Below are 26,994 nucleotides of genomic sequence, written 5' to 3' on the forward strand. Positions count from 1 at the left end.
CCCCCAACAGCCCGTCTCCAGGCAACAGCGGTGGGTAGCGTCACTTCCTCCTTCCTCGCACGGCCTCCCCCGCGGCCCTGGGGCTCCTGCGGGGCTCGGATTGTTGTGGCCGGGGCCGCCCGTGACACGTGGTGCCGCAGCCGCTGCTGCCGCCGGGGAAGCCCCGCTCGCTGGAGTGCGGGCAGCAGCATGGCCGCTCTGGCCGAGGCGGTGAGCAGCAGCAGCGCGGGTTGCCCGGCGGCAGGCGGCGGCAGCAGCAGCCGGCACGAGAAGAGCCTGGGGCTCCTCACCACCAAGTTCGTGTCGCTGCTGCAGGAGGCCAAGGACGGCGTGCTGGACCTGAAAGCGGTGCGTGCGCGGCGCGGGGCGGGGCAGGGCCGGGTCTGCCTGGGCGCGGGGTGGTCGGGTCTGGAGGAAAGCCCCTGCGGGGATGGGGGCTGCATGGGGGGTCGGATCAGTAGGGGGTTCCTGGGCTAGGCTGGGATCTGGAAGGGGCTGAGGAGGGGGAGGTCGGACCTGTGTAGTATGCGGGCTGTGTGTGACTGTGAATGTGAAGGAATGGTTGCTTGTCCCTGCGTGGGTGGGCCCACCTGTAAATTGGAGTGTCTCTGGGGGAGGACCCGGTTTGTGAGAGGGGGTCTCCCTGTGTGTGGTGGATCTGGGTGGTCTTTGCAGTGGAGATGGCCCAGAGTTGGGGTGGATACGGAGCTGAACATCATTGGAGGGGCGTAATATGTTTTGGGGTGGGGAGTCTGGCGCTGGTCTCTGTATAGGGGGCCTAACATGGGAAAAGACATGGGGGGGGGGATCTGGAGCTGAAAGTGGCGTGTGTGTATGTGTGTGTGAGAGAGAGAATAGACAGGCTTCTTTCTCTTTCTCATGCTCTATTTCCCATAGTCCTATACAAACAATAACTCTCCCCCCCACCCATTCACTTTCCAGAGAGAAACTAAAAGGTGTATTATGACTGAGAAAGGAGTCTTGGAGGGAAAGGGTTGCAGTTGGCAGGGCCTGGAACATGAGTAGGATCCTCTCCCAAGGGAGAGTGGAGTCCTGTCAGAGCATGAGTTTTCTTCCTTTCCAGTTCCCCTGCAGTGTAATGGGGCTGGCTTGTAAGTTGCCAAAGTCTGTGGAGCCCCAACCAGTGTCATGAATTACTTGTGACCAAGGCCAGCACAGGTTGCAAAAGAGAACCTTTTCTGCCTGAGAACCAAGCAGAGAGTAAAAGCGCCTATAATAGTGTATCTGTGTCTGGAGGCAGAGAGGACTGGGGGCTGAAGGGGGTTGGAGAGGAGAGAGGCTAGGAGCAGAGGTGGTCTGGGGGCAGACGGGGCTGGAAGCGTGGTGTTCCATCCCTGACCCCAGTGGCCCCCCCCCCCGCCCCAAACATTCCTCAGTGCCCTGCTAAGGGTGTGGCCGTGCCCCACAGTTTGGGGACCACTGGTATAAGGCTTGTGCTGGTCTGTACTTGTAAGGCTTTCTCTGTTGCACTGTTTATTTCAGGGATTGGATGGTCATTTTTTGACCAGCCAAGAGGTTTCAACTTTCCAAGAGACTAAAAGGCTCTCTTAATAGGTACGGAATGGAACAGATTGGGTGAGCACTCAGAGAGACAGATCTCTGCATAAGGTGTAGTCCCAACTTAGCTCAAGAAGGCATGGTGAGGCCTCCTGCCAGATCATGATGAACTGGATCTCTAGTCTCCATAGTTTGGGTGATGTTGTAGAGCACTGGCCACTCTGGGTTTATGTTTATGCATTACTAGTGCTTCTAACTTCCATTTTTAGAAAAAAAGCAGTTTGTGTATCTCATTTGTTTTGGAGTTATTTTAATGGAAGCACTTGTGGGATGGCTGAAATTTAATCAGCAAGTACAGATATAGCATTCAGAACTTGTGTGACTTAAACATATGTTCACAGAAACCTCAGAAAAGCAGTTATTGGCATCCTTTCTTCAGGAACTGAAGAAGGACTAAAGTTTCCTTGCCTGTTTTCTACCTTTGACAGACAGAGACACTGGAAAGTTTTGTGTAAAAGGAAGAGCCTATTCTGTACATTACATCCTCCATTGGAAATTGGGGAATGTAGTGTGATACATTTTAATATTATGTTGTACTTGCAAACTCTGATTTTGCTGATAGAAAATGACTAGCTTTTGTTTTTTGCATTTGCACAGAAGAAAATCAGATGGCTTCCAGCTAATTCATTTAAAAATGTATTAACTTTTTTAAAGTAATATCCAAGATTACCTTAACTGAAACAGTTAAGGTAAACATTTTTTCCTTTTGGTTTGCTCACATTGTGCATTTGACAGCAATGTGTATTGTTACTTTCACTATCTCCCTATATAAACAGTTTTTTCCTTGTTGAAAAGATCCTTAAATGTCAATAGAGGAGCAGAAAAACAGGTAATTTTAATAAACAAAAGGACTTTTAAACAATACAAAACAAAACTTTTCAGGACATACTATTTCAATGGAGCTCAATCAGAAATGTAAAAATATTCAGTTTCAAAGTTGATAGTATCCTTTTAACACATTTCAGCACTTGTTCAGGCTATAAATTATGAGCGTCCCAAATTGAAGTGATTTCGAAATTGTGTGACATAAAGTAGTAGTCTTGATACCCAATCAGATGTATCCAACTAGCGACAGAGATCTCATATTTGAAGTTTGTCAGAGATCCTTGATTTAACTGTACCACAAAGAAGTTGTCTGTTGCGTGATGCTTTGGTGGCCAAGAGGTTGTGTTTGGTAAGGTCTTTTAAACTGTTTAGTGTTTGAAGTAGCCTGGAGACTACTTACTGAAGAAAATCTTCACAGAAGGAAGAAGCAGGGTGTTCAGACATCAAATCTTGATTCCACTGAAGTCAGTAACAGAATTTTAGTGGAAGCAGGATTTATCCCTACAGTCAGGTGGGCACCCAAGAACTATTGATGATAGAAAATTCATATTACCTACAGATTAATCTCTTGAAAAAGGATGAATAATTTTGCCCAAACTGTCCTAATTACATAATTTATTTGCAATGTTGTTGTAGCCGTGTTGGCTCCAGGATATTAGAGAGACAAGGTCAGTGAGATAATATTTTTGTATTGGACCAACTTCTGTTGGTGAAAGAGACAAGCTTTCGAGCTATGCAGAGTTCTTCTTCAGGATCTTTCACCAACAGAAATTGGTCCAATGAAAAAATATTACCTTAGCCACTTTTTCTCTAATTAGGAAATAACATGTACAGTGAAAATGAATTTTGGCCAATTGACTGAGATCTCATATACTGTTTTTAGTGCAAAATACAATAGAGGTTAGCTTGAAAATTTTGTTTTCCCATACAATTAATAATAAACACCAACTGTTCTTATTGGAGGAGAAAATATACTTTTTCTTAGTGTTTAGTATTGTGCATCAGCATTGGTATAGATTAGAAACGCTAATGACTAAAGTGGTGGGTCTGACATGAAAATGAAACTTTTCCAAGGAAGCTTGGAGGGAAGCCAGAATATATTAGGACTGTCCCAGATTATACCACAGACTTCCTATGTGATCCTGGACAAGTCAGTAAGCCTTTTTGTGCTTTAACTTTTTCATCTGTAAAATGAGCATAGAACATCCCTGCCTCAAGGGCTGCTGTGAAGTTTACTTGATTATCTGTCATGAACTTTGGTATCCTCTGAGACAGTTTGAGAAGTAGAAATTACAGTCAGTAATGATGGTTCCAGAGATGATGGAGCAAATGGAGATTTGTTTTGAACACTGCAATATATTTCCATTATGGCCCATAATGGCTCCCCAAAACTATTAGGGTTAATTTATTTAGTATTTATGATTCTCATCAGCATAGTATCTATGAATCTGTCTACATATTAAAGTTATTCTAGAATAAAGTAGATTAGGAATTTAAAGCAGAATAACTATTTTGGCATAACTCCATGTGTGGACACTCTTATTCCTGAATAAGTGTGTCCACACATAGAGTTCTTCCACAGTAGATATCCTGAATAACTCCATGTGTAGACAAGTCCTGAGTTGTCTGTATGTTGTCCACTTTTTCATGGGTATGTAGGATCTCTCAGTGGCATGATAGTATAGTAGTAGTGATGATTGATATTTAAAACTTTGTCTGTTTTTACCCAGAAAAGCAAAGAAAATTTGAGTGAAGAATGAAAATTAAGGCTCAGGTTTAAATCTTTCTACTTCCTTCACTCCATCCTGGCAGGTTCTCTAGGTTTAAATCAGAAACTGTTTTCTTACATATTTTGTTTGCTGAGCTGTTAAGTATGAGTAGAAGATGGTGGTAAACTTTATTAAAGCACAGTCTGTACGGAATAAATGTTTAGTACTTTCATGACCAATCAAACTGAACAACTGTTTAGCCCAATATCTACTGTAAAGCAGTTACACATGTCTCAATTAAGAAAGGTAGAAACCAAGTTGCATACCATAGCTACATTTTCAGGGAGTTACAGAATTTCTGTAGGCAGGTGGCTCATCAATTTTAGTTCCAGTAGCAGGCATCTTTATAAGGCCAGGGGTTCCACATCTTAGAGAGACATTGCCTTGTGAACCGCCTATCCTCCCATTCAAAATCACTTACCATTTCTGTAACACTTCTGTGACACCTACAGCAGTTGTTTACATGGAAAATAATACTTAGAAGGCATTAAATAAATGTGTTTTTAGCTTCCTGATTTAGCAGTAGAATATGAAGAGGAAGAGGAGCTGGCCATCTACCCGTAGTCCACTAGCAAGTGCCCTGGTGCTTCACGGACTAAAGCTTGAAAATCACTGTTAAAACAGGCTGTGGGATTATGATTTGGGCATGTGATACTGCACAGTTGTTGTCTTGTCATTCTTTTTCCTTCTTCCACCCCCATTAGGTTCTGGTGCACTGTCCCATAAGTGGTCACTAGCAGCAGTTCTCTCTTTAGATGGCTCTGGATGCCTGTCATTGGCAATGATTCTAGCATTAGACACATACCTTGTTAACATTTAGAGGTAGATGGACTGTGGGAGGAGAACTGGGAGTTTGTCTACACTTCAAAATTAATTTGGATTAAAGGAGGGTGTGAATTTAAAATGCAACAGTTATTTTTTAGTCGTTGCATGTGTGGACATTCTTATTCCAGAATAATGTCCATCCCCATCCATGAAGTTATTCTGGAATAACTGTGTGGGTAGACAAGCCTGGTCAAGGAGATGAAATAAAATTATCAGTGAAGAAGTGAGAAGGGAAGAGATCAGAAAGATGAGGAGAGAAAGGAGGCTCCAAAACAAAAAAAAATCCCACTGGAAAAGTAGAAACAAGAAAAGAGAGACTAAATTAATCACATCAGAAATGGTGCCGCATGTCATTTAGGTAAAAAGCAGTGCTTGCAGAAATGCAAGTGCACACATTGTGTGCTACAGCGAGCAAGAAGAGCAGAGCTGAGTTGTCTGAGACAAGGTTTATATTTTTTTAAGGGACAGGGAAGCAGCATACTCCTTATTTCTTGTAACTAATGGCATGCTGATGCTGCCCCTGCTTTGATAAATGTGCCTGGATTCTAATTTCAACCAAATACCAATGAACTACTTTTTAAAACTTCCATGGAAGCATAAAATGGGTCACAGTCTAAATATTCACAGAATCTATGCATCCTGCTGTGTATTTGTCTGCCAGTCATGAGCCTTCTTAAGGGAAAGTCTCAAGTAATATTTGCCTGGGTTACATACTTATTTCAAATGGGAGGAGTTACTAGAAATGGTGACTACTGTGCAGCTATTTTCCACTAAAAATATTTTATTGAGCAATTCCAAATATGAGAAATTTGGAGGGAGAGAAAGGAGAGGTGATCTCAACTGAAGTGAAATGTCCTTTTCTCTTGTAGACCGGGGCCTGTTGTGAGCCACCTTGGCACATCTTATTGGAAACAAGTCCCTTTAAAAGAGTTCTATCTGCGGCGGTGCCACCAACAGTGAGAGAATTGTTGAGATGTCTTAGGTAAAATTTTCAAAAACACCAATTTTGAAAGTGACCTAGGTGTTTAACAGCCTAAGTCTTATTGAAAGTTAATAGGACTTAGACTCTTAAGATGCTTTTGAAAGTTTTACCTCCCAGTCATTAAAACTTAGCGGAACATGGCATTTTTCATGAGTTCTGTAATTGTGTTGAAACCAGTTTTGTCCTGTCTGTAGTAGCAACTAAAGGGTTTCCACACATTTGTGGGTTGGAATATGTTGGGGACAGCATCAACCCATTGCTGAAAACTTTTGTCAGAAATGGGTCACTTTCCTCTTGTCGCTGGGCCCTTTCTATATCGTCTGCCATATATAATTTTCAAACCCCTTTTATTTTAGAAGGGTGTATTTTTGGATGGGGGATGGGGCAATGCATTTGAGACCAGTCTGCTAACTCAGACTAACAGTATAAAATGGATGATTTTTTTTTTTTTTTTTACCAGCGATGGTAATAAAGACAACCATTAACTCTTCTTCTGCAAGTACGGGGATGGGTTTTAATTTCAGCTATGAAGCAGAATTCTTTGTTACATAAAAATGAAATTTTGTGATGCATAAATATATAAATGATTAAGTATAAATCTGGAATAGACTGTTCCAGCACAGCTGTTATATTAAAAAATATGCCCTGTGTGATTTTCATAGCACTGCCTACTATTAAAGTTGACCAGCACTTCCCACTGAAAGGCCCTGTTTACAATTGTAACCATTTGGGCTGAGATGTTCCATGCTGGGTGTCTGGCTCAGGATGAATTTCTTTTTGAAAATTTCAGCCAAAACTGTTCCTCTATTTCCAAGAACCAAACTAGAAAAAAATATATTTTGTCCATGTTATAGAACTCTGGTGCCCTAGTATCCCCCACTGCTTTGGAATAGGGACTTGAAATTTGGCAGGGGGTAGCCTTTACATCAAGAATGTCTTTTGATGTCCTCCTGAAAATCCACCCAAATTTGGCCACGCTATAAGCCTTTGAAAAATTGCAGCTCATGCATGGCCAGTAGAGACATCTTACATTTTAGCAGCTAAATTCCCTGAAGATTGTGTTCACACAGGGCATCCTCCAGCCAGGGTCTGAATAGGACTTTCCCTGCAGTTACAGATCTGGGCTGCTGTAGGCCAAGTCTGGGCACTGGAACTAAAAGCAGGAAATCGGTCTCCTGCCCAGACAGTGAGCAGGAGGAATCGATCTGATGCAAACATAAAGAGAAGAGTTGGGCTTAAAGGGATATACTGGGACAAGGAGTCTGGGAGATAGAGGCGGGAACTGGACCTGTGAGCAACGGTGGGAAGGACATTGGAACTGGCTGGGCAAGGAGATTGGGTCTGGAGCCAGTAGGTGTGTGTGGGAAGAGACAGGGATTAAGAATCAAGGCCGAGGGGGGAGAGAGATCTGATGAGGAGCAAGGGTGTAAGGTAAACTGGTACTGGTTGGGTAAAGAAACTGGGGCAAGAAGCCAGGAGGATGACACTAGGACTGGGAGCCAGTGGGGACAGAGAATGTGGGTGGGTGTGGGGTCTTGGTGTCTGGAAACCAGGAGAGGGGAGAGAAACGTCGGCTAAGGAGATGTGCGGAGTAGAAGTGGTATTGGATGGAGAAGGAGACTGGGACGGGGAATACAGAGGGGTAAGAGTAGGACTGACTGGACAAGGAGATTGGAACTGGAATGAGAATCCTGAGGAATGGAGATTGACTTTGGGTAGGCTAGAAGAATGGGACTGGGATAAGGAGCCTGGGGTAGGGAAGAGACAGAACTAGGACAAGGATAGGTTGAAGGGAACAGAGTAGAAGGGCTCACACATGGGGAGGAATGGGCAAAAGAGTGTGCTCACACTCCCCTCCAGAGCCTGGAACAAAACCTAGGTTTCCTGAGTTCATCATTCCTCTGCTGTCAGCAAATAGGAGTGAAACCCACTGGCAAAGTGTCTCCTCCCCCTCTAGCATAGAAGATGACAACCTGCTACTTCTGTCAGTTACTCTGTCAGCTCAAGTGGCAAAGGTCTAAAGGTTCCAACCCAGTTGATGACCTATGTGGGTATCAATAAGATGCCACATGTTACAACTGTTTTTTTTTTTCAGTTTGCTTATTTAAGTCTTAGGAAATTACACAAAAACTAAATTAAAGGAATGTTATTGAGTTTGCCTGTTTAACCTTAACTCACCCTCTTGTGGCTATCCATTGTGAAAAGTCTTTGATTATATGATCATGTGCTGTTCTGTCCACAGGGACACCTGCCTCCATCAGTGCACAGGCTGGACCTCCTCTGGGGATCATTCAGAACTGTGTAGTGAAGGAAGCTGTTGTCCATAGGACCCCTGCTTTATTTGTTGCGGAAGTTGGAAGGTGTGTTGTGAATGAGGCAGGGGATTTCAGGAGACATAGGACGGTCTCATGGTTAAGGCAGCTGAACACTGCCTTGGAGAATGGATTCTATCCCTGCCTCTGAGTTCATATGTGATGTTAGCTGAGTCACCTAAACCATACTTTTCACAGGTGGTCACTAATTGTGTGTTCCTCATTTTCTGGGTGCCTGACATGAGACCCTGGGGTCTGATTTGCAAAAGTGCTGATCACACACAACTGCATCTGAAGTCAAAGGGAACTGTGCTTTGAACCTAGAAAGTGCTATATAATGCTAAGTACTGTACTCTGAAAAATCAGTCCTAGATGTATTAAATTTGGCACCCAAAATTAGTGGCTACTTTTGACCTTAATCTCATTAGGTATGTCTACACTGCAATTGAGAGGTATAATTGCAGGATATGTGTACATACCTGAGCTAACTTTCATTTAGCTACATCAAAGCTAGCTTGAGTAACTATAGCAGTGGAGACTCAGCAGTGGTCACTAGAGGATGCCAGGGTCCTGGCTGGGCAGATCCAGTGGGTGCAGCTGCCTGTGCTTTGGTATGTCTGCAGGTGCTGCAATCACACCTCCTGTAGACATCCCTTCTGTGCCTCAGATCTTCATCTGTAAATAGAGATAATACCCCCTTCCCCCATGCACCAACACCCCCACTTTACAAGGGGTTGTAAACATTAATTTAATAATATTGATACATTGGAGAGGGTTCAGAGAAGAGCTGTGAGATGCTTCAAGGATTAAAAAATGTCTTATAGTGATAGACTCAAGGAGCTCAATCAGTTTAGCTTAACAGAGAAAGAAGCTTAAGGGGTGACTTGATTACAGTCTATAAGTACCTACATGGGGAACATATTTAATTTTGGGCTCTTCAGTTTAGCAGAGAAAGGTGTAACAGGATCCAATGGCTGGAAGCTGAAGCTCAACAAATTCAGACTGTAAATAAGTCTGAAATCTTTAACAATGAGAGTGATTAACCATTAGGACAATTTACCAAAGAGTTGTGGTGGATCCTCCATCGCTGACAACTTCTAAATCAAGAGTGGATGTTTTTCTAAAAGATCTGCTCTAGGAATGTTGTGGGGAAGTTCTCTGGCCTCTGTTACACAGGAGTTCAGACTAGATGGTCACAATGGTCCCTTCTGGCCTTGTAATCTATGAAGCAGTCAGATATTATAGGTTTCAGAGTATGATGAATGCCATAGAAAAACCTATGAGGAAATTAATTCTGGCTTTAGAGCAGGGTTTGACTATTGTGCAGTAAATAAGGCATAGGGCACACATTGAACAACAAGGAGAAAACAGAATATTGAATAGCTGCTCATTAAGTGAACACAGACCATCCTTTGCACTGAATGAGGCAGGGGTCCTGTGAAAAAATAGTGTATGATCATATAAGGAAGGATTGTAACACAATCCATATGCACAGGGTGACAAAATTAAGGTTGCATATTTGTTTAATAAACCAGGAAAGTACAACATGCTGTTACCAATTTAATATCTTTTTGATATGGGCTGTAGTAATTCCTTCTTACCATTAATAATCTCGTTTGATAGGTATTGCATGTGAAGTGGAAGTAGCATTCCTTTACTTATAATGCAAGACTGTGAAAATTGTCTTCCCCGTTTTCCTTTTATACTGTATCTTTATCTTATTAATTAAAACGCCAATCAGGACGGTTTGGTCTATTGAAATTCCTTACAACTTGTTTTCTGCTGGGAGGACATAATTGCTTTGGCAGGTCAGTGAGTTGGTTATGTTTTAGAAAAGATGGAAGTGTATGGCCTTTGCTGTAAAATAGGTTTATTTTTTATTCTGGTTTTTGGCATTTTTAATGTATGATTACACAGACTGATGTACAGAGTGTATTCATTAGTAGATTTTGACCATAATGTACAAGTGAGTTTCATGATTAGAAATGCAACGAGTTACTGTCACATTCTTCTTCAATAAAATGACTCATTTGCACCATTATCTATCTCTCCCGCTTTCCAAAATCCTTGTTTTTAATCTCACATGTATTTTATTTATTTAAATAGTTTCATGTCTTCTGCACCATTACTAAATAGTTTGAAGACTGAGTACTTTATTTAAAAATAAAACTTTCCACACACCTGTTCCAATTTAGTACCCTTCCCTATTTTTAGAGGTGACTTAAAAAGCGGGACATGTAATACTTGCAGTATCACTTGAAGTAAAACAATAGTAGAATGGGTGCCCTTTGCTTTTGTCCACTACTTCATTCCTTTTTAGGGATAAACTAATCTGTCTCAGGCCTTGTTTATCTGCTGGGTAATAGGTTATTACCTTGATTCACATATTAATCCACCTGTACTTCGTATGTATTCTTAATTCCTCAGTCTCATAGGAGAAGAGTCGTGTGTTGGTTTGAATCTTAGTTGGCAGTTATGTCTTCTGGAGCAGAAATAGTGGAGCGTTAATCAAGTGCTGGATGTTGTTGGGTTTAATTATGATAGATGGCTTTTAAAATGAGATTCTTTCTACCTATCTTTGCTGGATTTCCAGGTAGAAGTTACGGTTACTAAGCCTTTTTCAAAAGGTAGGGGATAATTCTGGAGACTTAATCAACATTTCTGTTCTCTAGTGAAACATTTCAATTGTCCAAAGCTGTGAGCTATTGCTAAGTGTGTAATGACTTCCACATTTGTCCATTAAATTGCTATGCTATGCTATGCTATGTTTCTATCTCATTTATTTTTATGTGTTTCAATAGCTTTAGTATGGAACATGCTATATAAAAGCAAAATCAGTCCTACTCCCAATTCTAATTGTGTATTATGTTCTTAATACAAGGGTCTGTATTAAAGGCTTTCCTAATTATAAAGTTGCTACACTCTGTTATGTCTTATGATTTCTACATTTCTCATGGAACACATGAAGAATCAATCTGCTTTGTCGCTCTATAAGTGTTTCCTCAATGATTTGGAGAGAAAGTCCAATGGTGGGATCCAGAAATATATTAACAAAAGGTAGCTGCTCCGTTTTATATCACACAAGACACACCGAAATTTTTTTGGCTAGACTACCCCCGGTTATTGAGGCTTTAACTATTCCGTGATGTGTGGTTCTAAGGCGAACATGAGTTAATCCAGCATAGAACTGGATTAGCTTTTCAGAGTCACCAGAGGAAGTAGACTCCCTTCTAGCCTCCTCTACTCTTTGGGTTTATTTGTTTATTGTTGCAGAGAGATACTGCCCTCCTTCTTCCATATTCTCATTCTCCACCTTCCAAAAAGAAAATTTCAGACTTTTTTTATGGGGTTGGGAGGAAGGAGAGGAATTGGTTATTTAATATTTGGGACATTCACAGCACCTTTGTACTCTTTCCTGCCTGGCATATACCCAGTTGGCTATGGAAGAACTGGCCCCTATGTTGAGGTAATGGGCGGATTCTCTGAGCATGGTTTGTAGAGCTCTGCATGCCATTTTTATATGGAATTTGGTTGGACTCTGATCTTGAAGGAGAGTGGTGCAGAATGTGCAAGGCCTTTTGTTTGTGGTTTGTATTTTGTCTGATAAATTCCTGAGAAATTTTAGTGTTTGTTACAAAACTTAAAAAAATGGGTGAAAACTGATACAAAAAAATCAATGTCAGTTTTTTTGGGTAAATATTAGCAGTAAATATTGGGGGATGGAAGGAAAGAAAAAGCAACAAATAGAAAGGTAAGAGTGTTGAAAGTAAAAGCAGTTTAATGCTGGTTCATTTCATTAGCTGTACATTAACTGTACATACACGCATGCATGCATGTACATGTGTGTATCTTCCACTACATTGCCTTACTTTAACAGACAGCCTTGCATTTACACTCAGACTAATTTATTATTAACATAAGAAAATCCAGTCCATTAGGTAGATTTGTTTAACGTACTCAGTACTTTTCATGTACTTAAATGGTCCAAAATTTGGGTTAAAATCCAAAACTCAATCTTTTGGAGTTCAGGACCATTTGTAAACCTTAATGATACGTTGCAACCCAAAGGCCCCCGCTCCAGGGTTCAGGGGTGCGGGGCAGGAGACGGGGGGGCTCAGAGCTAAGATTCCAGGGGCTCTAGCCAGATGTGAATAGCTGGAAACCCCCCCAACCAGCAACTGGGGGGGGGGGTGAGCCAAGATAATCCCCCCAAAACACACCCTTCCTCCATATGGCCCATGTCAGAGGTGGAGGGGAACCTGGGAAAGGAATTGGGGGCGGGCAGAGGGATGCGGGGGACTGGGGGGGAAGGATATGGGAGCAAAGCAGTCTGGGGGAGGGGCGAGGGGCGATGAGCCTATAGTGCCCCAAAAATATAGCCCCCCCCCATAGGCAGTAGAGGGGTGGGGGGAATTTGAGGTCCTGGAGATAAAGTGGGCGGAATGGAGGAAGAAATTAGTTGGGGTATAGGTAGCATGACGGGGGGAAGTCATCTGGCTGAGTGGGCGGGTGCAAGCTTGGTGGGGAGGACAGGAGTGGAAGAGGAGTGCTGCTCAGTTGCAGGGCAGGATACACTTTGGGAGGCCAGTACTTTACTGAGAACATGACACCGTTTCCCTCTCGGCTCCTGACTTTGTAGCTGGCCGGGCTTGGCTCCCCACTCTGGGTGTTACATACACCAGCGTCACAGTACTGCTCCGGTTTAGCCTGGCCACCCTGCTGGGCGAGTGTGAGGGGGGGAATTTGTGTGAGTAACATTGTGACCTGGCACATGGGGTCGTAGCGCCTCTCACTCAAATTTGGCCCAGCTTGCCCCCCGTCATCATGATGGAGGGGTTGCTAGGCCAAACCTAGGCGGCGCTGCAACCCTGTGCACTGGGTCACAACACAGGGAGCAAGGAGCCAAGCCTAGCCAGCCCTGCAACTCTTTGACGTGTTCTGGCGACCCAGTTTTGAGTCGTGACCTGCAGGTTGAGAAACCATGGACCTGGAATCAGCACCCAAGAAGCTTGCTGAGCTTCAGGTGAGCAGCCTAATGGGCCAGTTTTTTGCCTTGGTGTGCAGATTGCTGACACTTATCTCTGTTCTTTTAACAGGCTGCTGATACTCTTGCTGTGAGACAAAAAAGAAGAATCTATGATATCACCAATGTTTTGGAAGGCATAGATTTAATTGAGAAAAAGTCAAAAAACAGCATCCAATGGAAGTAAGAACTGTCAATTCTGCATATTTTCACATTCTCAAGCGAGGAAAAAGTTGGCCTTGTTCCTTTTTCCTTGGCTATATTCAACAATAATTAAAATTCATTTTGTAATCAGTGGTAGCCTATGTAGAATATGTCAGTGGTCTCAATCCAGTTCCTAATGACCAGGTGTCCTCACTGCAATTGTCGTCCTTATTTTCAGAGAGGCCAAAAATTGAATGGTGCTGGAGACTGAAGTACTCTAAGCCGTGAAGTCTGAAGTTTTCAGCATATCTGAGGGGCAATTTAGCATTGTTGTTTTTCATACTGTACCATGTCTAGATTAAAGTGACAATCCTGAAAAGTGAAAATCTGGCAATTTTCATGGGCACTAAAATTTATATAACATAACTTTATAACTTGCTACTTAAAAGAAATAAATCTTTGAACTTCAAGACGAGTTTGGGCAGGGATTGGGGATGTGGCTCTGATGTGTGTTGTAGAGCAGTGCCAAGGACCAGGCAGGCAGTGTGCTAGCCTAAGATTCTGTCTATGAGAAAACATGTTCCATTCTCCCATCGCCCCAGTGAGGAGCTAACTAGGGGGAATTGAGTTGGGTACACAGCCCTGACACAGAAAACGCCACCTGCCATGAAAATGGAAAACAGTGACTGGAATCCCAACGTTGGCCCCAAATTTAAGACATTTTTCAATATTTTTCTACTTAAAAAATAAAAGCAGGAATTTTACTACCTCTTAGTATTTCATAATATAATTAATATGGTGGGTTTAAAAAAAAAAAGCAAGACCTATGCTTCAAACTCTCTCTCTCTCTCTCTCTTTCTCTCTCTCTCTGTAGTTTTTTACATTATCATTACACATATTGTGACTGCATAAAATATTGTACCCTTTTTAAAGAGGTGTAGGTGCTGGCTGCAATACAAAAGAAGTCATAGACAGACTGAGGTATCTTGAAGCAGAAATTGAAGATTTGGAACTAAAAGAAAAAGAGCTGGATCAGCAAAAATTGTGGCTGCAGCAAAGCATCAAAAATGTTATGGATGATTCCACAAACAACCAATATCCTTTGGGACGTACATTGTGTCCATTCATGAAATAGAATTAAAGAAGCACCAGTCATATGTTAAAAGGTTGGTCACATAATATGACCTGCTCTAGAAGTGAGAAGCTATTTGAACTAGGTGACCAAGGGGGGGTTACTAACTCTAGAAGAAATAGAATTGGTCTCAAGCTGTTTCTGTTAAAATGTGATTTCAATTTTCTTTTGCACTGGTAGTGAAATTAACTCACCTTGTGAAGCAAGTGCTGTGAGACAATAGCAAGATCCGTTAGGCTATGGAATACACAGTGAGATCTAAAGGAGTAGAAGAAACTTTGCTTGTGGCATTTTAAAACCAAGCTAGACAAAGCGCTGGAAAATATACTGTAGGGAACAATCTTGTATTGGCAGAAAGAGGCACTGGATGGTCTAATACAGTGGTTTTCAACTTGTGGTCCATGGACCCTTAGGGGTCTGCAGACTATGTCTAGGATTTCCAAAGGGATCCCACCTCCATTCAGATTTTTTTAGGGGTCTGCACATGGAAAAAAAGGTGGAAAACCACTGGTTTAATAGGTCTTTTCAAGTTTTAACCTCTGTGATTGTATCAATGGTAATCTGGAAATAATCCATCAGAAATTTACACAGTGGTAATTTTTTAATGTAGAAAATTCAGACTTTTAGCATTAACTGAAATTAACTGCTTTCGTGGTTTAAATTAGATTTAGGATACTCCAAGATATTCTTCTTTGGTTGTTCATAGGATAGGTTATCTAAATCTTTTGAAAAGATATGTGAGTTGATAAACTCCTGAGGCTTTTTGAAACTGGAACTGAAAATATCCTGTGTGTAAACAGGTAATAAGTCTATTGTTTAAACTATATTTGCTCATTACTTTGTAACCACATGTTTAGCATTCTTAGGGCTAGTCTACACTGCCCATGGTAAAGCGCTGCCGTGGCAGCGCTTTAACGTGGCTTGTGTAGTCACGGCAGAGCACTGGGAGAGAGCTCTCTCAGCGCTTTGAAATAACCTACTTCCATGGGCATGGCTGCACTCGAAACTCCAAAGCGCTGCCGCGGGAGCGCTGCTGGTACTCCACCTCCATGAGGGGATTAGCTTACAGCGCTGGCTCCCAGCGCTGGGGCACTGTTTACACTGGCGCTTTACAGCGCTGTAACTTGGTGTGCTCAGGGGGGTGTTTTTTCACACCCCTGAGCGAGAAAGTTGCAGCGCTGTAAAGTGCCAGTATAGACAAGCCCTTAGAGGATATTGAACAAAATAGGTCATTAGAGATTTTGGAGAGGGAAAAGTGCACTCTTATCTATAAGTAGCTCTAAAGCACTTAACACTATATTATGATTGTTCAGTAGAAACTGCTCCAGTCAAATCAGTGATTTTTATCACGTCAGAGCCTGCTTAAATTCACAGATCATTAACCTGATAGACTGCAGCTGTTCTAAAGTGAATACAGTCAATACAGATAACATAACAGGTAAGGTCTCTAATCAGCAAAGCAATTAAATGTATTTAAGTGCTATGCTGAATTGAGGCCCGAATGAGCTGTGAAATTATTTCCCATTGAATAAAGAGATTACTCTGCATGTGCAACAATCCATTTTTAAATGAATTATTGATTGTGAAGGCACAGTTTGGTCCACTTTCACAAAGCTCTGAGTGGAGTCAGTTTGCTGAGAGTGCTGGGAATGGAGTGGGATTGGGCACCCCAAGCCACCAGAGAAGGTCTAATAGTGAATAGTGTACCAAACCTTGTTAACAAAATAATTGAGTAATTGGAATGTAATTAAATATCTAAAGCAATGTAGGGCTAAGTTTTGTCTTGTGTGATACTGCAAGCTGAATACCTAGTAAGCAAAACAAAACCCTAAATGCCTGGCCTCTACTTCTAAACACTACAGATAAAATGACTTTCAGAAATCAGCTTTTACATTTGAAAAAGGGTAGATTTGAAATGGAAACTACAGTGATTAGTTGAAACATTGACTAAGAACGTATTGCATGAAACTTCAAAATAGATTATACAGATATATGGCACTGTCTCTCTAGCTGCAAATGGTTTCTCAGGGAAGTCCAGTCCTAAAAAACCGCCATGTGCAGTACTCAGTTTGAAATACTTATTAATTGTATGTGGTGGGATTACAGGATTAAACCAAAAATGTTGTTTTTCAGGATGCGTTTTGACTAGGACCAATTTGAAAGTGAAAGGGAAAGCAGGTGCTTTCAAAGTTGTTGTAAGTGTATGAGGATATGGGTGTACACACAAATTTTTAAAATAGAACTTGTTTTACACCTTTGGAAGCCCTGCCATGCCCTTGCATTAAGATATATTCAGAGCTCTCTGTCCTACTTCTGAACATCAACAGGTTCCTATTTGGTGGTGGTTTTTTAAATTTACATTTTAGTGGCTTGCAATTATTACAAAATAATTTATATGTTAATGGTGGCAGAGTTAGCAAAATTCATTTGACTGCACCAAATTCCATCAGACAAAATCATTAAAACTAAATCATTTTGGTTCTAAATTATTTAGAAGAAAAACTTACATAACATGGATCTGGGAACCAGTTTTCTCTCTCTTGATAATGACAGTGTCTTGATTTTGCTGTAGTTTTTACACAGAAACAGTAAAACATCTCATAGCTTTCTGTTCTGTTGACTTATTTCTTAACTATACTTACCACAGCCAATGTTTTTTTGTTTTGTTTTTTTCCAGTAAAGCAAACAATTCTTTTTCCAAGCTCCAGTGCTGACCTGTGTATTTTTATGGTTGACAGGTAAAACCTTGAACTTAAGGACTTTTCATAGAGCAATTCCCATAGACTATGAATTAAACACAGGATGTTGTTTCTTTTCAAAGCCGCTTGCCTCACCTATTCCGTAGGCTGCATCTAGTTCTTTGATGGGTATGTCGTCACTGGCAGAATTCATCCTGGATTCATCCGGAATTCATGCTGATCCATGATGGCTTTGGACATACTGTATCATAGTGATATGATATTAACCAGACTTATCAGTAAAAAGGAGATGGTGGTAGTATGTGTGAAATACATTTAAATAACATTTTGGAAACTTTCTAATGGTAGTCTTAAGGCCAAGGCTTTGCTTGAAAGGCTTTGCTGGTCTAGTTATACTGGTATGCTATATTGACAAAGCATTTATAATGTGGACATATTGACAAAATTCTGCATTTGTATAGCTGCATCCTTTTGCCACTCTTATGTCAGTCACAGATCCCACTCTTGACCAACATTAGCTATAACAGTAAAAATGTAAAGTGTAGACCTTCCCCTAACCAACACACTGTAGGAACACAAACTTCTTTTGTAAACTGCACTAAATATCAACTTCACATTGCTTAGGCAAAAATCTCAGCTTCTTACTTCTTGAAAATTTCCTTGACATAAATCACATTTTCATATGTCACTCATGAAGACATCTGTAATTGCTTCAATGGTAAGTTGCTGCTGCTAGACTGTATTTTTGTAAGATGTTTGGAGCAGGTGTTTTAACCAGGGAAGACAAGGTCATAGTGGAGAAGCTAAATGAATTCTTTGCATTTGTCTTCACTGCAAAGGATGTGAGGGAGATTCTGATATTTGAGCCATTCTTTTTAGGTGACAGATCTGAATAACTGTCCCAGATTGAGGTGTCAATAGAGGAGGTTTTGGAACAAAGTGATACATTAAGCAGTAATAAGTCACCAGGACCAGATGGTATTCACCCAAGAGTTCTGAAGGAACTCAGAAATGAAATTGCAGAACTACTAACTGTGGTATGTAACCTGTCGCTGAAATCAACTTCTATACCGGATGACTGGTGGATATCTAATGTAACACCAATTTTTAAAAAAGGCTCCAGAGGTGATCCTGGCAATTACAGGCCAGTAAACCTAACTTTAGTACTAGGCAAATTGGTTGAAACTATAGTAAAGAACAGAATTATCAGACACATAGGATGAACATGATATGTTGGGCAAGAGTCAACATGTTTTTTTGTAAAGGGAAATCATGCCTCATCAATCTATTAGAATTTGTTGAGGGGATCAACAAGCACATGGACAAGGGTGATCCAGTGAATATAGCGTACTTGGACTTTCAGAAAGTTTTTGACAGTGTCCTTCACCAAAGGCAAAGCAAGAAGTCATGGGATAAGAGGGAAGGTCCTTTTGTGGATCAGTAACTGGTTAACAGGTAGGGTAGGAATAAATAGTCAGTTTTCACAGTGAAGAAAGATAAACAGCCAGGTCTCCAGGATCTGTCCTGGAACTGGCGCTGTTCAACATATTCATAAATGATCTGGAAAAAGGGGTAAACAGTGAGGTGGCAGTTTGCAGATTTAAAAAAAAAAAATTCAAGATAGTTATGTCCAAAGCTGACTGCAAAACGTTACAAAGGGATCTCACTAAAAGTAGATGACTGGGCAACAAAATGGCAAATGAAATTCAAAGTAATGCACATTGGAAAACATAATCCCAACTATACATACAAAATGATAGGGTATAAATTAGCTGTTACCACTCAAGAAAAAGATCTTGGAGTCACTGTGGGCAGTTCTCTGAAATCCTCCACTCAATGTGCAGTGGCAGTCAAAAAAAGCTGACTGAATATTAGGAAAGGGATAGAAAATATCATAATGCTGCTATATAAATCCATGGTATGCCCACACTGTGAATATTGTGTGCAGTTCTGGTTGCTCTATCTCTAAAAAAGATATATTAGAATTGGAAAAGGTACAGAGAAGGGCAACAAAAACGATTAAGGGTATGGAACAGCTTCCATAGGAGGAGAGATTAAAAAGTCTGGGACTGTTCAGTTTAGAAAAGTGACAACTAAGGGGGGATGTGATAGAGGGCTATAAAATCATGACTGGTGTGGAAAAAGTGAAGAAGGAAGTGTTATTTACTCCTTCACACAATACACTAATCAGAAGTAACACAATAATCAGAAGTCTCCCAATGAAATTAATAGACAGCATGTTTGAAAGAAACATAAGGAAGTACTTCTTTACACCATGGACAAACAACCTCTGGAACTCATTGCTAGGGGATGTTGTGAAGGTGAAAATTATAAATGGGTTAAAAAAACAATTGGGTAAATTTATGGAGGATAAGTCCCTCAATGGTTATTAGCCAAGATGATCAGAGACGCAACCCCATGCTCTGAGTGTCCCTAAGCCTCAGACTGCCAGAAGCTGGGACCGGACGACAGGATGAAGCACTCAGTAATTGCATTGTCCTGGTCATTCCCTCAAGCATTTGGCACCAGCCACTGGTGGAAGACAGGATAGTGGTCTGACTCAGTATTACCATTCTTATGTTCTCGTGCATTAACCATCAGACTTGAAAAAAAGCTGTTTGTTTGAAACCTCTAGAAATGGGATTTTTTCAAATACCTCTCCCCTTCACCCCAGCCCCTCCCCAAAAACGCATCCTACAATACAAAATGGCTATTTAATGAAGATCTAGAGCCAAGGATTCCATATTCCTGCTATTGAGCAAAGTTCTTACAACATGAGGATCATTATTTGTATTTATTATATTGTTACATAAACCTCACTATAACATAGTGGTTTTTTTCCATAATTACTTTGAATTTAGAAAATGTTTGCAAGTGTAATTATGTTTATAAGAAATGGAACTTACAATACATAGCTACTTGATACTTTGAAACTACATACTGCGACAGAAGCGACATGAGCTATTAGATGTCTTTTCCATCTGCAGTCATGGATGTATGGAAGGGGGGCTTGGTTGCCCCCAGGGCATTGTTTTTCCTAATGCGGGCTCTGCAGGACCTGTTCAAGTTCTGTGGTAGGGGGCAAGAGGGGTGGAGGGGGAGCAGGTCAGAACATGTTGGTCTGACCCACCAGAGGTTCCCCAGAAAAGACAACTCAGGCCCAGGCTTCCATATATTTTGTGGGGACAGCTGCAGCCACAAATATATGGAATCCCTGACAGTACAGTTCCAGTGGAGCCATGCTACTGGGGATAGCTGAAGCCAAGAGCTGAGGGATAAACACAAAACATCTGCACAGATGGCTCCTGTCTTTCCCTGGATTCCTCATATTCCACCCAGTTTGGGAGTGGTAAAAAACTGGGACCTCTCCCCCACAGGAGGATGTAGGAGACTCTCTGCAAAGACCTCTAGCAGAGATTTCCCTCCCAGGTTCCCCTCCTGGTTTTTCCACAAGAGGGGACAATGTGGTCCAAAGTTTAGAAAACAATTCTAGGTTACATAAAATGCCTTTTCTCTAGTTTTGCCTGAAGAAGAACTTCAAGATAATGTTCTCTGTAGCCATGTACTTATATGTACTATAGAGTTTAACCCAAAACATAAAAAAGGTTATTACAAGAGTTCACTAATTACAAAATATGGGGTTAGAATGAGGTTTACAGTGAGAGAAGTGCTATCTCGCAATACACTGTGAGAGAAAAAAGCATTATCCTAATTTTATAGGTGAGAAACTGAGGCACGGAAAAGTGAAGTGACTTTCCCCAGGTATTTCAAACGGTTAGTAAGCTACAGAAAGAAAGGTGGTGTCCAAGTGCACTGTGCAAGGCAACTACACCCAGATTGTACATGCTACAGAGACTTGAGTTCTGGGGACATATAAAGCTAAGTCCTTGGATATTCTGGTTATGAATACATAGATGGACAGGTTTTCTTCAAACTTTGCTCTCGTTCATGTTAGAATTTGTTCCTGAAGTACATCAAAATGTGCAGGATTTGTATCAAACTAATGCTGAAGTGGCATTAGAGAACTATATTCCATTTGAGTGTACACAACCCAAGAATGTGTAAAATTACATATGGTTAACGTTTTCTTAAATTACTACTTCACTAGGAGACACACTTCTAGCAATTCAAGCACCTTGTGGTACACAATTAGAAGTACCTATACCTGAAATGGTATGTACAAACTGTTTGCTTACGTATGTGTGGTGAGGGAGGGGTAAGGATGCCTGTGTTGCAGCTAATAAGGTTTGTCTCTTCGTCTGTGTGGGAGAAAAAATTAGGATTCACCTAATTGGATGTGGACTGATATTGGGTAAACAGCATTTTTGCGCATCTAGACAGACTAAAAGTGATTATACCTTTCAGTTAAAACAAGATACTTTGGGTTTTCCCCTTCCTTCTTCTCTCTTCCGCTTGCAAAAGCCCAATAGCTGCCGTTTCTCTTCAGGCAAAAAGCAGTGGTGCTTCCTTCAGAGTCTGTCAATGCTGGTCTTTCAGTGGCAAGCTCCTTTCCTCCCAACCCCTGCTGGGCCAAGGAATTTGGAAACCCAGATCAGATCCCCACAGAACAACAGAGGAAGCGGTAGAAAAACAGATTGATGCTCTATCTGGTCTAGTCCTTAATGACAGAGAATAATAGAGCAATCTTGCTTTGGCCAAAAAAGATGGATGGGCAAGACAATCTACTTTGCTTCATGGTTTTACCTTCTGCCATCTTCAATTTCAGAGATACAGTGCTTTTCAGTTTTTCATGCTGCCTACACAGGTGGGGAAAGAGTGGCAAACATTTTTTGTGCAGTTGTAGGAGGATAGTGATTCAATTTGATGCGTTTCATATTTTAACTTGAGCAAAGAATGAGTAAAAGCACAGTAATTAAACAATGAGGTTATAAAAAATGCCACAAGGTGAACTGCAATGCTAATCTAATGAGACTGTCCTTTGTACTGCTGGACACAGATAACTTGTATTGGTTGTCTTCATGACTGAAATATCTCACCTGTTCCCAAAATAGAAAGATAATGACTTAATCCCATGAACTGGCCAATGGTAGCAGCACTGCACATGCCAGATTGAATCACAAGAACTAGCTCTTTAACATGAAGGCTTCATGTTGACTATTCTGCAGGGAAATTGTCCTTTGTTTACTGAATCAGGGAGTAAAGGATTTGGCTATAGTGGGACAGTTAGTTCCAATTAAGTCAATTTTGCAGATGAGAAAATTATTTTAAAGAGGCTACTATATGTCCCGGGGTCAGGTTTTAGTGGGAACCCTGCTGTGACTCGCAGCTAAGCTTGAATTCAATTACATGAGCATTGCACAGAATTCTGTACTTGAGTGCCATGTGTCAGTTGTTAATTATGTGAGAATGTAGAAGGGTTGGAATCTTATTGGTTATGGGGTGTGTTGTATTGGTTTTAAGTCTCTTTTTCTGTCTGATGTGATGTTAGTTAACTTTGTATAGAACTGTCTTAATGTGGTCTTATGACTAGAAAATTGTATGTCACCTTGCAATGGCATCTTGAGAATTTTATTCTTAAATAAAAGTTTTCTACTTAGGCAACTATGCATTTCCATTACTTTCTATGGCAATCACTGCACGCAGTTATTTGGCTTAATTGTCAGTCACAAGGAATTGTAACTGTTTTATTTCAATGTGCCACCTTTAAAGGGACAAAATGGACAAAAGAAATACCAGATCAGTCTAAAGAGTAGTTCAGGACCTATCCACGTGCTGCTTATTAATAAAGACTCAAGTTCCCCCACGCCTGTGGTGTTCCCAGTTCCTCCTCCTGATGACCTTGCACAGCCCCCATCTCAGCCTGCAATTCCAGTGACTCCCCCAAAACCTACTGCATCTACTGAGAATCCATCAGAGCAGCATGACATTAACCAGGAGCAGCATTTACCACATACCCCAGTTACAGATACACCATCAGGTGGGTCCATGGTTTGTTTCCCCCCACCCCCAAAAGAGATTTTAGAGATGGGGTAGAGAAAGGGAATCAACTGTTAGCATAATGTAGCAGCTGCCGGCCTGAGACCTGACACCAATGGAGTTACTATCAGCTGGCTGGAGGTTGCTGGGGGAGGTCACCATCCTCTTCCTGTTCTATGTTCAGACTTCTGTTGAAATGGATTGTTCCACTTGCAATTTATCATCCTATACCAGAAACACCTCAGAAGTGATCCAGAAACCAGCCCTCAACAGGGTTCTGGGCTGTTCCTCAAGGTGATTGTATGTGGTGTATGAAAGACTTCAAACCTCTACTGGAATGTAAAGCTTGAATATTTACCTTTGACAAGCTTGTACTAGGACAGTCCCTGCTGTTGTTGCAAAAGGCAGTTTTATGTGAAAAGCAGGCTCAGTGAGGGAGATTACATAACTTGTTTTTATCACTAATAGATAATCAAATGCCGTTTAGCAACATACTACAGAAATTGTGAACCAAATCTCTGAAGGGCCTTGAGACCTGTGCCTGGTTTTTGAAAGGAGATAACATCTCAAATACTGGCCATGTTCTACCAGTAAGACTTAGCCAGATACAGGTGTGTCTGCATATAGTTTACCATAATAGACTTTGTAATATGTATTTTTCTGCCATTGTAGACAACAGTGTGCAAGAGAACAGTACAACTCCAGCAACTCCTTACTCTAGCCTTCCGGACTCCTTGCTGTATACGAGCCTTGCAACAGATGCAACACAAACTACTGCTAGCTCAAATGACTATCAGGCCTTGCTTCCCTTGGATGTTAATTGTATTCTCAAGCCAAACTCATTTGATATAGCAAAGATGGATGAGCCCACAGGTAGGCAGACTCTCTTTAGTTTAACCCTTCCTGACAAAGCTAGCAGCAGATTTCCCAGAGGAGAAGAGGCCAGCAGTTTGTCTTGTCTGCAGCCTTTCCCTTCTCCCTCCTGGAGCTCTTTTCTTTTCACCATTTTGGCTGTGGTTGCTGTCTGGTTTTGGGTGAAGTGCATCCCTCATAAAGATGCTCCATTCTGGTACATTGTTTACATTCCCTTTGTAGTTATAAGTGTTTGTGTAACCTAAGAATAGCACCAGAAACTGTCCAAAAGGAAAAGTTAAGGGGTTTTATTATTTTAAGCCCAGTAGGATACTGGTCTGGTTGACTATCTCTACTGCTCTTGAAAGCATTACGTTATAAATGTAGTAGCCTAACAGCTAACATTCTCCATTTCAATAGCTGTTTAATGCACAGAACCTGGGCTGACTTTCACAAATAAGTGCTTTTGTGTTTAACAGGAACTATTAGTAGTGATATCATTGACGAATTGATGTCTTCAGATGGTAAGCATTTAGCATTCCTTTTTTTTTTTTAAATAAGCAGAGTTATATTTTAAGAATGTCATCCATTCATAGGAACGTAGGACTGGAAGGGATCTCCTGACTCATTGAGTCTAGTCCTCTGTTATTGCAGGCAAATGTCATTCATATCTGAATTCATCACTTCCCTAGGTTTTTGTTCAAATCTGATTCCAAAATTCATTACAAATATCTGATATTAAAACAGCTGCCACACAGGCCCCAGCTTCCTCATTTCCCCTGAGGTGCTCAACCCCTGCTCTGCCCCAGGCCCCACCCTCACTCCACCCCTTCCCCCAAGTCCCCACCTCTTCCCATCTCCTTCCCTGAATGTGCCCTGCCCTCATTCTGCCTCCTACATGCTGCTGAACAGCTGATCCTCAGCGGGCAGGAGCTGATCGGCAGAGCCGAAGGCGGGCAGAAAGTGCTGGTGGGGGTGAGCTGATCGGCAGGGCTGTCAGTGGGTGCTGAGCACCCACTAATTTTTTTTCCACGGGTGCTCCAGCCCCGGAGCACCCATGGAGTCGGCGCCTATGAGCTGTCAGCACCATTTTAAACATGACCTATTTCACTCCCACCTCTTTCCTGTTGCAACTCTCCCTTTCCACCTTTATTCTAGTTTCCATCACTTACCTGTTTTCCCTTCCATATTGACTGTCACGATATTAAGGCCCAAATCCTGCGAACGCTTACATGTGTGAGTAATGTTATACATGCATAATACCTTTAGATTCATTGATACTACTCATTTGCATTAAATGATGCCAGTGTTCAATTTTTTGCAGGCTCAGGGCCTAATTGAGTATCCAGTTGATGAGAGAGAATAACTCAGTGGTCAGGGTACTACATGGAGAGACCTGGGTTTAATTTCCTGCTCTGCTGCAGGCTTCCTGTGAGATTTTGGGCAAGTCATCTAGGGCTTGTCTACACTTACTGGAGGATTGATGCTGCGGCGATTGATGGATGGGCAGTCGATAATTGACTGCTGATCGCTCTCCCGTTGACTCCTGTACTCCACCGGATTGAGAAGAGTAAGGGGAGTCGATGGGAGAACGTCTCCAGTCGACACTACGTAGTGTGGACCCTGCGGTAAGTAGATCTAAGCTACGTCAACTTGAGTTACGCTATTAACGTAACTCAAATTGTGTAGCTTAGATCGACTTTCATGCATAGTGTAGACATGGCCTCAGTCTCTTCATGCCTTAGTTTCCAGTCTGTAAAGGGGGATAATAGCATGACACTACCTCACAGGAAAAATACATTTTAAGACTGTGAGGCACACAGGTACTACAATAATGAAGGCTATATAATACAATAGATCCACTGCTAGGTACCAACCACAAAGGCTGCTTAAGTGTTGCTTTGCTGCAGCAGAAGAGACTAATCTCTATTACACTTCACTGGCTTTGCTGCAGGTAAGATTGCAAAGGAATTTTTTTCTCCTCTAAAGGAAATTCATTTAAAGCATAGTAAATAAATTGTGTCTACACAGTTTAAATTATTTTTAACCTTATTTTGGTGGAGTTGCACCAGGATCCCCAATGCACACGAATACTGCCAAAGCAAAGCAAGTTGTAACATTTTGGATTACTGACACGGGACACCAAAGTTTTTGAAATTTACTGGATGTTGCAAGGCAGAATTTTAATTATAATAGATTTCTGTGATTCTATGACTAACTAAACTGTTCTTGTTTTACAGTTTTTCCTCTCTTACGACTCTCTCCTACTCCCGGAGATGACTACAACTTTAACCTGGATGATAATGAAGGAGTCTGTGATCTTTTTGATGTGCAGATACTAAATTATTAGATTCGGTGGGAACCAGACTGTCATATCTACCTCTAACTTTATAACATTCTAGACTTCTTCATAACCTAAGTATTTTAAATAATGAATGTATAACCTCTTAGTTCACTGACTCTGGGAGTGCATTTCCTTTTGCTTCCTTACCTACTTCACAAAACACCTTAAATTCAAAACCAGAAGAAAGGGCTTTTATCAAAATGTTCTCTGGTATTTTTTCACAAGTTACATTAATGTAACTCAGCTTTGAAATCCCAAGTTCTCCCCACCCCCCCTCCTTTTTCTTGCAGCCTTCTGGTTACTTAAAAAAAACCCCAAGGCTTGTCACTTAGCAGAATTTTCTTTCTGCAGCTTTACTGCCAAGAAGCTTTCTGTATGTTTTTAACCTTTCACTACAATTTTTAAAAAGCGTTCACTGCCAAATTTTGAAGTGAAGGACATTAAATGGGTTATGTTAAATTGTTTCAGTGAACCAATTTTGTGAAGTGCCTTCTGTTTTAGCACTTTAAGTTTCTCACATTTTGACTGACATTCCACTTTCCTAGATTATAGGAAAGGTCTGTTTGTAGTTT

The 26,994-nt window shown here is 41.3% G+C and overlaps 1 protein-coding gene across 1 annotated transcript; it reads left to right on the top strand.

Moving 5' to 3' along the window:
* Positions 1–88: 88 nt before the first annotated feature.
* E2F5 (E2F transcription factor 5) lies at positions 89–26,939 on the top strand. The gene is made up of 9 exons (XM_024206074.3): positions 89–348; positions 13,388–13,497; positions 14,392–14,553; positions 17,964–18,007; positions 21,398–21,462; positions 22,960–23,227; positions 23,899–24,099; positions 24,558–24,602; positions 26,319–26,939. Exons 1-9 carry the CDS (start codon positions 190–192, stop codon positions 26,426–26,428), a joined length of 1,164 nt encoding a protein of 387 aa, XP_024061842.2. The 5' UTR covers positions 89–189; the 3' UTR covers positions 26,429–26,939.
* Positions 26,940–26,994: the final 55 nt, after the last annotated feature.

This window comes from Terrapene carolina, unplaced genomic scaffold, assembly GCF_002925995.2.
Source record: "Terrapene carolina triunguis isolate 2854851 unplaced genomic scaffold, T_m_triunguis-2.0 Scaffold58, whole genome shotgun sequence".
In the NCBI taxonomy this organism is placed as follows: Eukaryota; Metazoa; Chordata; order Testudines; family Emydidae; genus Terrapene; species Terrapene triunguis.

Excerpts from the sequence above, each read along its gene's own strand:
- E2F5 (XM_024206074.3), top strand. The coding sequence starts at position 190 with ATGGCCGCTCTGGCCGAGGCGGTGAGCAGCAGCAGCGCGGGTTGCCCG. Across the intron at positions 14,554-17,963 it reads GATGATTCCACAAACAACCA|ATTTTCATATGTCACTCATG; the intron begins ATATCCTTTGGG and ends GACATAAATCAC. Across the intron at positions 18,008-21,397 it reads CATCTGTAATTGCTTCAATG|GAGACACACTTCTAGCAATT; the intron begins GTAAGTTGCTGC and ends CTACTTCACTAG.